Raw genomic sequence first — 12,067 nt, forward strand, 5'->3', positions numbered from 1 at the left:
TTTCTGTCATATTTTGGTATTTAAATATTTTACATGTAAGTATAAAGTTAATCAGAGCAAAACATGTAATGTTTTTTTTTTTTTCTATTATCGTCGTAAAATTCGGTATGGTTTTTAATATAGTGCATTTTTCTTCGATCCTGATATGTAACACACTGTATTTTGTACTGTGTGCACATAAAATAAAACATAAAATGCAATTAAATTAAAACATTTTAAAAAGCTTTTATTTGTAGAGTTTACATACACGTTTTTGTTATTGTTCACTTTATTTTATTATTGTTCACATAAAATAAAACGTCATAAAACATAACACTTAAAACATTGTAAATATATATATAAATAAATAAATAAAAACCAACGCGTCCAATCAGAGTTTAGCTGTCGTGTCCATGAGGTGAAAGGTAACTACGGCAAGCTAAGGCGGTCAGAAAGAGCGGCGTTGAGTAAGCATCAGCAGGAGTTCATTGTTACTCCACTCTGCCCGAACAAATAGAGCGAATATTCACCCGTCAGCTGTGATTCATAGCAGGTGAGTAAATCTGCATGTGTATGTTGTTATATCACTGTAAGATGTATTAGAAAAGCGTTCAGATGACTGTGTAACGGGCAACGTCTACAGCTGCTGTTTGAGTGTCTACACTGCTCTTCTTGTGATATTTCAGTATTCACAATTATCTTTTTATTCTTCCACATGCTTAGCGTTGACTATATTTAATTTCTGATAGTAATTATGTTATTGCTTTCCTCCACGATTCTTCAAGTTCTTCCATATGTCGACCACATGAGCCCATTTCTAATTAACATCATATATCTAAATAGATATACTGCTTTTTCGTTACAGATATTTTATATAATCGAATCAGTGTAAATCTTTAAATGCTTTCAATGCTTTTAAATTCATCAAATGAATGGAGCTGTCTTTGTTATTCTCGCGTTACCTCTTCATAGCTGGTGATTTCAGTGTGATGAGACTGAAAGAAAGGTCTGGGCAGCTCAGGTTGTGGAGCTGGTTCCTGCTCTGCTCCAGCTGTATGCTGACTGTGTGGGCTCATGGAGGACAGCATGGAGAACCAGTTGCTTCAAATCAAGTGCCTCCACCAATCACCCGGCTGGACAGGAACATGGTTCAGGATAAAGAGTGAGTAGTTTTTCATTACTTTAAAACTTGTTTTAGAACCTATGCACATATCCAAATCAGTGAAGCTGTTCATGTGATGCGTATGTCGATAGTGTTCATTGATTTAGCTTTGATTTGTTTCTAAAATGCACTCTTTGCCAAATGACCTCTGCACCGGAGCAGCCTGTCCTGATCTCTGGGGTGGCTGTCTTCCAGCTAATAACATGTCAGGAAAACAAAGTTCATAATTAATCCATCCTCAGTACTTATTATTAAAAAAAAAAAAATATATATATATATATATATATATATATATATATATATATATATATATACATATATATATACATATATATACAGTGCCCTCCAAAAGTATTGGAACAGTGAAGACAAAATTGCTCTGTTGTGGAGTCAAAACATTTACACACATGATTAAAAGATGAATATGAGACAAAACTACAGAATGTCACATTTAATTATTGGGTGATTCAACACACAGTTGTTTTACCAGCTAAGAAGTTCAGCACTTTTAGAGTTCATCCCTCTATCTGATGAGAGCATAAGTATTGAAACAGTTGCCTCACAGGTCTTTCTAAGTGATCAGCTGTGTCCTGTTGCATTAATTCTTCAGATATTAAAAGCAGGGAATGTGTCGTATCAGATATATCCATTACTTCTGTATTCTGAATCTTGCATTCGATCATGACGCACACAAACAGGAAGAAGATGAGGGAGCTGACTTTGAGAGAAAAGCAAGCAATTTGGATGCTAAAAGAAAAGAGGAAGTCAGTTAGAGCTCTAGCAAAAACAAAGGGCATGGAGAAATCAAGAGTTTGGAAACCACCAGCGACACCAACAACGACCTGATTGGCTGAGAAAACAACAGTAGTTGATGACAGACAAATCATCAAAGCTGTGAAAATTAACCCTAAAAGACGTGTCTGTAAAATCACCAACAACTTCCAGATAGCTGGGGCGATGCTCTGACAATCTACTGTCCTCAGGAGACTTTGACACAGAATTACAGATGCTACACAGCAAGATGCAAACCTCTGACCAGCACCAAATATAGAAAGGCAAGATTAGAGTTTGCAAAAAAGCACAAAGGTGAGCCAGAAGAGTTTTGGAACTGTGTTTATGGACCGATGAGACAAAGATGAACCTTTATCTAAGTGATGGGAAAGCAAAAATGTGGAGAAAAAAAGGGAACTGCAAATGATCCCAAGCATACAGCCTCATCTGTAAAGCATGGTGGAGGTGTTGTCATGGCATGGGCATGCATGACTGTCTCTGGAACAGGCCCTCTCAACTTTACTGATGACTTAATGTATGATGACAGTAGCAGAATGAATTTGGAAGGGTACAAAACCATCTTGCCTACCAATATTCAAGAAAATGCCACCAGATTCATTGGGAAGTGCTTCATATTGCATCAGGACAATGACCCAAAACACCCTGGGAAGTCGTGGCCTAATGGTTAGAGAGTCGGACTCGTAATTGAAAGGTTGCGGGTTCGAGTCCACGGCCGGCAGGGATTGTAGGTGGGGGGAGTGAATGTCCAGCGCTCTCTCCACCCGCAATACCACGACTGAGGTGCCCTTGAGCAAGGCACCGAACCCCCAACTGCTCCCCGGGCGCCGCAGCATGGCTGCCCACTGCTCCGGGTGTGTGTTCACGGTGTGTGTGTGTGTGTGTGTGTGTGTGTGTGCATTTGTTCACTACTCACTGCTGTGTGTGTGCACTTGGATGGGTTAAACGCAGAGCACCAATTTCGAGTATGGGTCACCATACTTGACAATACGTCACGACTTTACTTCTTTACTTTACCCTGCCAGTTCAGTCAAGGAATTTATAAGGGCAAAGAAATGGAAAGTCTTAGTTTGTCCAAGTAGCTTTTAATCTTTTATATCTGCCTTATGTTCAACTGTCCCAATACTTATGCTCGCATCAATGAGTGGGATGAACTCTAAAAGTGCTGTTCTTTTTATTTGGTAAACCATGAATGTGTTGAAACGGCTAATAATAAAATGTGACATTCTGTAGTTTTGTCTCATATTCATCTTTTAATCATATTTGCAAATGTTTTGACTCCACAGCCAACAGAGCAATTTTGTCTTTACGGTTCCAGTACTTTTGGAGGGCAGTGTGTGTGTGTATGTGTGTGTGTATATATATATATATATCTCATTAAATTGATTTAAAAAAAGTGACTAAGGACATTTTATAATATTACAAAAAAAATATTCTTCAAATAAATGCTGTAATTTTATAGTTTCTATTCATCGAAGAATCATTTATCGTGTTTTGCACAAAAAATATTAAGCAGAAAAGCTGTTCATAATATTGATAATAAAAAGAATGATTAATAATAATTCTTATTAGTAATTATTAATAATTGAGCACTAGTAGTAACTGATCAAATTTGAGCACCAGTTAGTATATTAGAGTGATTTCTGAAGGATCATGTGACACTGAAGACTGGAGTAATGATGCTGGAAATTCAGCTTTGCATCACAGAAATAATTAACATTTTAAAATAAATTCAAATTGAAAGTAATTCAAAGTGTAATATTTCACAAATTTGAAACATGTATGCATAATATAAATCACACACATATGTGTATGTATATACAGTGCCCTCCAATAATATCGGCACCCTTGGTAAATATGAGCAAAGGCGGCTGTGAAAATAAATCTGCATTGTTTATCCTTTTGATCTTTCACTCCAAAAAAATTCTAACCTACTGAAGTAACATAATTGATAGGGGTGGGGGGGTCTCATTGTGAAATGAATGCTTTCTCTGGTTTGTTTTGGCCACAATTATTGACACCCAATTATTGCAACGTGCTTTTCCCAAGATAACAGCTCTTGAGTTTTCTCCTATAATGCCTGAAGAGTTTGGAGAACACCTGATAAGAGAGTTAGACCATTCCTTTATACAAAATCTCTCCAGATCCTCTAGATTCCCAGCTCCATGTTGGTGGTGCTTCTCTTCAGTTCACCCCACTCATTTTCTACAGGGTTCTGAACAAGTTGAGCTCCGGCAGAAAAACAGGCCCACAACATTAAAGATCCAGCAGTATATTTAACCGCGGACATGGGGTACTTTTTTATCCCTGTTTGTACTAAACTCATCTGGTGGGTTTGCTGCTAAAAAGGTATTTTTTCATTTTCATCTGACCATAGAAGCCAGTCTCATTTGAAGTTCCAGTCCTGTCTGACAACTGGAATTTGCTGGAGTTTGTTTTTGGATGCGCGAGGAGAATTTTTCTTGAAACCTTCCCAAACAACATGTGATGTAGGTGCTATATATGTATATGTATGTATGTATGTATGTTTCTGACCCCAAGACTCAACTAATCTCTACAATTCTCCAGCTGTGATCCTTGGAGAGTCTTTGGCCACACAAACTCTCCTCCTCACCATAATATAGACACACGTCATCTTCCAGGCAGATTTGTAACATCTTTAGTTGATTGGAAATTCTTAATTATTGCCCTGATGGTGGGAATGGAGATTTTCAATGCTTTAGCTCTTTTCTTACAGCCACTTTCTATTTTGTGAAGCTGAACAATCTTGTTCTGCACATCAGAACTATATTCTTAGGTTTTACTCCTCGTGATGGCTGATTAAGGGAATATGGCCTTTGTGTTCCTCATATTTATAATCCTGTGGAACAGGAAGGCAGGATAATTTCATGCTCCTAGTCATCCTGGTGTGCTAAAAAATGTAAATATGAATGGGAATATACTTCAAAGATATTTTACTCATAAGAATTTCTAGGGGTGCCAATAATTGTGGCCAACATTCATTGGAGAAAAACATTTATTTCACAATGAGATTTTCTCCCCACTTTCAATTGTTTTACTTCAATGATACGTTAGAATTTTGTGAATTTTTGGAGTGAAAGATCAAAAGGATAAACAATGCATATTTATTTTCACAGCCGCCTTTGCTTATATTTATCAAGGGTGCCAATATTAGTGGAGGACACTGTATGTCTGTGTGTGTGTAATATACACATTTTTAATCTTCAGTTTAGATTTTCTTGCTGGAAAAATCAGCTTGGAAAGTTTTTTTTCTGTCAAATCGTGTGGTGCAGATAAAATGCAGAAAAAAATACAAATCTTTCTTGAAAATGGTATAAACATACAAAGCAACATCAATACAGACAGAGAGCACATTTCTAGGAACAAAATCTTTAAAAGATTGTCATTGTCCCATGTCTGTTCATTTTACATGCATAAAATGGCAAGAAGAACAGCATTTGACGATCAAAAGCTGTATAGAAATAATTAGAAGTGAAAAAAGATCTGTCACTACTTCCAGTGAATTGTAACTTTAATTGACCAAAGGTCAGAGTTACTGACTGATACCGATCATCTCAAAGTGACTATTCCACGAGTCTTTAATTGAACCTTTCCTCTGTTCTGTTGTAGCCACATCATGGAGCATTTGGAAGGGGTGATTGAAAAGCCAGAGTCGGACATGACGCCTCAAGAGCTGCAGCTTCACTATTTCAAGATGCACGACTATGACGGCAACAATCTGCTGGATGGACTCGAGCTCGCCACTGCCATTACTCATGTTAATAGAGAGGTGAGTGATCCAACTTAGAGCTTTACTTTACACCAGTTTAAAGCTCGGAGACACCTACGCATATTAACTTTATAATGACAAATATAAATGTTTTTAAATTTATATGAGATTTAATTTGAATTTAAATATAATTTTATAATCTTAGCTCAAGTACATTTGTTTCAGCCTCTATTTCTATCAATTGTCATGTTTTTTTGTTTTTTTTATCACACCTAGAATATTGTCACCTGTTCTTGGTTTTTCAGGAAAGAGGAGATGACAGCCAGCCAATGAGGGAAGAGGATCTGATCAACCTCATTGATGACGTTCTCAGAGACGATGACAAAAACAATGATGGCTACATTGACTATGCAGAGTTTGCGAGATCTCTGGAGTAAAAGACGACAGGAAGAGCCGCTGCCTTACTGTGAATGCAGATTACCTCTGATGTACAAATCTCCAGCACATTCCTTCACATGTGTGCGATTTCACAGGCACAGTATATCCGTGCTTCAATATAACCTGTATAAAATGTCATACAATGAAGTGGTGAGGGTCATGATGAAGTGACATGAGACGTTTTGTATGTATGCCATCAGTGTAACATGTATTCGTTGTTGCACTCACATCTGCATATGTCTTGTCAGAATGGACCTAAATGTATAAACTGCCAAATTTATCCACTGTAAACAAGCATAAATTATGATATTATCGAATAAATGCTTTGCAGTGACCCTTTCCTGCTAAGCTGATGGTTAAATGAAGCTAAAGTGGAATAATAATCGCTGCTCTGCTGATAAATGATGGCAAACACATGCTCTTTCTTCCTTAAAGGGATTTTCACTGTTACTGTCATTACAAAAATGCCCATTCAGAATGATCTGCAATGATTGGTAAGCACAAAGTATCTACCTATCTAGATTTGGGATTGTCTAGATTTACATATAAATGTGCAATATGCCTGTTTGGACCTGTACATCTTAATGTAGCCCTAATGTTCATTTGCTTGACATTAAAAACAAGTATATATTTGATGATGTTATGCATTTCTAAAACAGGAATAGGAATTGTATACTCTAAAACCGAGGTCTTCAACCCTTCTCCTGGGGACCCACTCTCCTGGAAAGTTTATTTCCAACCGGCTTCAGCACACCTGCCTGCAATTTTCAAGCAGTCTAGAGGAGCTTGATTGGCCGCTTCAGGTGTGTTTGATTAGGGTTGTAGATAAACTCTTCAGGATAGTGGGTCCCTAGGAACAGGGTCGAAGACCTCTGCTCTAAAACATAATGGTGCACTGTTCAGCTTGCTGTTAGAGTCTGAATGTACACAAAAAATGTCATAAGGGTCAATGAGATGATGCTCATTTTGTCTGAACTTAATTAGGAAATACATTTAAAATGTAATTTAGCCATATAGAGACTTTGATACTTTTTCATGGTTTTTTTAAAATAAATAAAAAAAAGGGCTTCATTTTAAAATGGTTTAAAAAGTTATTTTAAACTTAATTATTTTGTAATATTACTGTTTTGTTTTAGTTTTTTCCATCAAATAAATGCAGCCTTGATGCACATAAGAGACTTCTTTGAAAAACATTTAAAAAATCCTAATGATTCTAAACTTTAATTTGCTGCTTTGATCATGAAGTTTTTAATTTTTTAAATATTTTTTTAGTGCATAAAAAAAAAAACGATATAATAATGAACACTGTTAAAAGAATTTTTCAGAAGAAACTGTTTTGGCGTAATCTTTAATTGATATTCTTTAGGGGGGAAAAACTGCTATTTAATATTTGGAAAAACCTATGTCCGTCATTTCGTGTGGTGCTACTAAAATGCAAAAATACAAATCTTTCTTGACTATGGTATATATATTTTTTTAAAACTGTATGTAACCAACATGACTACAGAGAGGACATTTCTAGCAACTTAGCACATAGTTTTCAACAAAATGTCTAAAATATTGTCATTGACCCACATCTGCTCCTTGTACATGCCTAAAATGGCAAGAAGAACGGCACTTGACATAAACCGTGTAATGTATTCATACCAAAGCTGTAAATTGTTAGTGATGACTCTGAATGGAAATGTAATTCAGATGTTCAAAGGGTCTATTGTACATTTCATCTGAGATCTGAGAATGACATTTTCATAATAGTCCTTCTATAAACTCTACAGTATGTTCAATATAAACTGAATCTAGTTTAACTGTCACAGTTCAGTGTAAACAAGGAAATCAACATAAATATGATTCTTTTTGTCTAGGTAGATACAGCAATAATAATTGAGAGAATCTGTTCTGTGTGATTGCAACTGTAATAAAGACAGAAAATGTCAATCTTTCTTTGCCAATGAAAAACTTTATTCATTCTACTGGTTGTAAAACAGCACTTTCTCTAGTTCCAGTGACTAGTGGTTTCCTGCGTGGACACAGAGGCCAGGGAGAGCGCTGAAGTGGTGGCTGGTCCGATGCTGCGCAGATACCAGTCATCAAGCTGTCTGGAGGCGTACGATGATGGAGCAGAGCCGGGGGACGGCTGGGGTGGGTATCCTCCAGGGGGCAGCACTGATGAGAATCGGGGGATATGGGGCAGTAACGCTGGTACTGCCGGCTCGTGGCGGAGGAAGATACGCACATGCTGCTGAAGAGAGGTCCTCGTCCTGGCATCAAGCCCACCGGCAGCACTTTCTGAGAGACACGGTCCTGCTTGGCACGCCGGTTCTGAAACCACACCTGCAGCCAACGACAGAACAAATACAGTAATCAGTCAAGGTTTGGCTGCTGTAGCAACATTTAAATTGCTAATATGTTATTATATTATATTAGATCAGGGGTGTCAAACCCGGAGCCCTGCAGAGTTTAGATGCAACACTAATTAAACACACCTGATCCAGCAAATCAAGTCATTAAGGTTCATTTGAAAACTACATGGTTTGTGTGTTGGAGCAGGGTTGGAACTGGTAGGCCCAAAAGGAACTGAGTTTGACACCCCTGTATTAGATGTTTTAACAGTGGCCATGAACCAACAAGTGGCAACAAGTTTCCAGCAGGAAGTCATTTGTGTGGCACAACCAATCAGAAATGATTAAATTTGAATAAATGTTTTCGGATTTACAAAAACGTGACTTCAGGTTTTCTAATTTATGAGTAAAGTTATGAATATTTAGTGTTCTGTATTCTCAAATATTCCTTAAGAATGTTCTTTTTTTTTTTCTTAAGACTTTGTTAAAGACAAAAGTTTATTAAACAGAATCATTTGAATTCCTAAAAAAATGTTTGTAAATGAAAAAATCGAATCAAATAGGCCTAAATATAAATAATCTCTTAAATTAGGATAACCTCCAACTCATCAACGAGAAAAAAAAATTGTTTTACGAATTTATTCGGTTGTTTCAATTATTAAGCATTGCCACACAACACTATGGCTACACACACACACACACACACACACACACACACACATATACATACATACATATAGCCTATTACTAGGCTACTACTCTGTAAAAATGATTGATGGAAATTGTAAATAAAACAAACAAAACAAAGTTTTTTGGAATTTCTACTTTCTACTTCAAAATTTGTAAATACAAAAAATGTTTAGTTCAATGTGTTACTTGATTATTTGTAAAAAAAAAAAAAAAAAATGCAATTTCTGAATTTGTTTTTTCTGCATGAATGTTTTTTTTCAGTGCACTAAGGGATGGGCACAAGTAAAACCAATGATCAGTACTGTAAATGTATTATTATGAGTGACTTTTGTGACTTTTTGCTAAATTTGAAATTCAGTAAAAAAAAAAAAAAATGGGTAATTCCAAAGCCTCAAAGAAAAAGATGTTAAGAAAAATACAAATTTTTAAATAAATGTTTGAACTTTTTAGAATTTTTTAGGAATTCCACTTAGCTGCATTCTCAAGATTTTCTCAAGAAATGTCTGTCTTAAGAAGATTTTTGTGAATCTGTCCACAAATGCAGCAAGCTTTATGAAGTCTCTGCTGGGTTTCTATCCACACGTTTTGCTGCGTCGCTGTAAATCGCTATCAGTGTGAACAGTCTCAACACCCCTGGTTAATTCAGTTCCACGTAACTGTATCAGCTCAGCATGTTAGCGATCAGGCGAGTTACCTGTATGCGAGCCTCGTTGAGTTTGGTGGCTCTGGCGAGCTCCTGTCTGTAGTAGATAGCAGGATAGTGGTTCTGTCTGAAAGCTAACTCCAGCTGCTCGTTGCTGAAGGTAGTTCGGTGTCTCCTGCGGGATGGTGAAGGGTATGGTCTCACTCGTCCTCCACCACCACGGACGCTCTCAGATGTCCCAGAATCTTTTCTTGGGTGATTTTGAACATCTGCATCCAATAGGGTGAAATTCAAAGAGCCACATTCATTATGAGAAGAACTCTTTGTCGCCAACAGAAAGAGTCTTGACTCAGGTCTCTCTCTCTAGTTAGAAGCGATTTCCTATTGACAGTGAGAGTTTCATCAACCACTGACACCTCTGAGATGTTGTATTTGTAGGTACACATCTCTCAAAAGATGTTCACTGGAGACGGAAGATTTAAGGGCTTTAGTGCTTCCAAACAAACGTCCAGGAACTCAAAAGACAGCAGGCTTTGCCACCTAAACTCAATATCGTGAGAGAGAGGCCTGAGGATTACGCTCAGCTTAGGCAAACAATGGCCAAAAAAAAGTGACTAATTTGTCAAATTGTGGGCCTCTCGGTTTCCAGGGCCTATTCACGACATTAGGGTATAGAGTGGAAGTGCACCAAACTGACCTCAAATTAGATTTTTGAATGTCATACTGTGCAGTGTTATTTTTGTATCACTTATAGTTTATAGTACCATACTATACTTTATTTTTCGTGTTTTTGTTAGCTTTTTTATGTCTATATAGTTTTTAGTTTTAGTTTATTTAATTTTAATTAGTTTTAAACTGATAGCTTAAACTCATTTCATTTCAGCTGCTTGCCAAGGCAACATTTCTTATTTTTACATGCATTTTTTTTTTTTTCCAAGTAATATTTTTTATTTTTCTCTTATTTTTTGTTAACGATAATAACCCTGACTCTATCTAATGGATTATTAAAAAACACACCTCGAAAAGAGTAACTGAAACATGGTATTTCAAGTCAGATAGACAACAGAAAAGATTTTCAATGCAGCTTATTTTTATAATTTTTGACAATTTTATAATTGAAATAAATTAAATAATCAAATAAAATAAACACCTAAAGACTAAACAAAAAGTGCTGACTGATATAAGTGTATTATGTATTAAAACCACAATCACAACTTTCTTGAACACTTGCTGTTCTAGTTTCTCTTTAACACTTTTATATCAGCTCTAGTTTTTTGTACTACATTCAAAATTAGTGTGATGCTCCTGATTTGTGAGTTGCTTTGGATGAAAGCATCTGCTAAATTACGAAATTGTCATTATTTTTCATCAATATTTCAAATGAAGCATTCTTACCTGCACTTGAGCTAACGGTGACCTCAGAGTAATTTTCAGAGAACTGTTGCTGAGATTTATCTGTGTCCATTTCAAACTCTCTCTGGTTTGACCCCCATCCGAACCCAACTCTGCTTTTTCACCGCTATCTAGTGTGACATCATAGAACAGTCACACCTCTCACCCTGTGCTGAAGCCCACACTGACATGTACCTGTTACAGTCAGTGTGAATTGTAAAATAAAACTGAAATGAATTTAGCTTGCTGTCATAATACGCATAAGTATTTGTGAGTAAATATGTTCCTAATAAATCTGAGTCTCAGTGGTGCAGTGATAACTCAAAAATAATATTGGAATTTTGGAATATTGGACTTGGAATTCTGAGAAGAAAATTGTAATTGACTGTTTCCACCACCAGAGGGAGAGTAAACATAAATATACACAAGGTGATGGTCTCTGGATACCAAAAGCAATACAACCAAACTTGTTTCATTTTAAACAATACATGTTCAGTAATATTTGGGATCTGGGAATATAGCATATTTAGATTACTTCATGTTTTGAACATGTGTTATGTTATCACCTCATATTTTTGAGACTAAATTAAAAGTGATTCAAATAGTCCACCAAAAATCAGAAGAGATTTTGAGAATTTAGCATTACATCACTTGCTCACCAATGGATCCTCTGCAGTGAATGGGTGCCGTCATGTTTCTTACGAACACAGCTTTTCACTTCACAAGGTGTTAATTGATGAACTGGGGTCATGTGGATTACTTGTGGATTATTGTGATGTTTTACTATCTGTTGTGCTTTTCTATCTATCTATCTATCTATCTATCTATCTATCTATCTATCTATCTATCTATCTATCTATCTATCTATCTATCTATCTATCTGTCTGTCTGTCTGTCTGTCTGTC

General features: G+C 36.4%; 1 protein-coding gene and 1 pseudogene across 3 annotated transcripts; one reads left to right on the forward strand and one right to left on the reverse strand.

Annotated features, from left to right (window-relative positions):
- Nucleotides 1–394: 394 nt before the first annotated feature.
- Nucleotides 395–8,044, forward strand: LOC306884088 (multiple coagulation factor deficiency protein 2-like). Of its 2 annotated transcripts, XR_013785412.1 has the most exons (5): nucleotides 414–532; nucleotides 952–1,141; nucleotides 5,561–5,720; nucleotides 5,966–6,768; nucleotides 6,953–8,044. XR_013785412.1 is itself a non-coding variant. In XM_079439742.1 (4 exons), the coding sequence occupies exons 2-4, from the start codon at nucleotides 969–971 to the stop codon at nucleotides 6,095–6,097; spliced, it is 465 nt and encodes a 154-aa protein (XP_079295868.1). In that variant the 5' UTR covers nucleotides 395–532; nucleotides 952–968; the 3' UTR covers nucleotides 6,098–8,044. The 2 variants fall into 2 exon arrangements, 1 of the variants encoding a protein (XP_079295868.1); XM_079439742.1 differs by having other exon boundaries at nucleotides 395–532; nucleotides 5,966–8,044.
- A 33-nt stretch (nucleotides 8,045–8,077) lies between these two features.
- Nucleotides 8,078–11,235, reverse strand: LOC306884087 (homeobox protein prophet of Pit-1-like; annotated as a pseudogene). Its single transcript has 3 exons — nucleotides 11,166–11,235; nucleotides 9,822–10,039; nucleotides 8,078–8,429 (listed from the first exon to the last, which is right to left on the reverse strand). The product of its transcript is annotated as a homeobox protein prophet of Pit-1-like (transcript).
- Between the last annotated feature and the right edge of the window lie 832 nt (nucleotides 11,236–12,067).

This window comes from Barbus barbus (assembly GCF_936440315.1).
Source record: "Barbus barbus genome assembly, chromosome: 18".
NCBI classification, from domain to species: domain Eukaryota; kingdom Metazoa; phylum Chordata; class Actinopteri; order Cypriniformes; family Cyprinidae; genus Barbus; species Barbus barbus.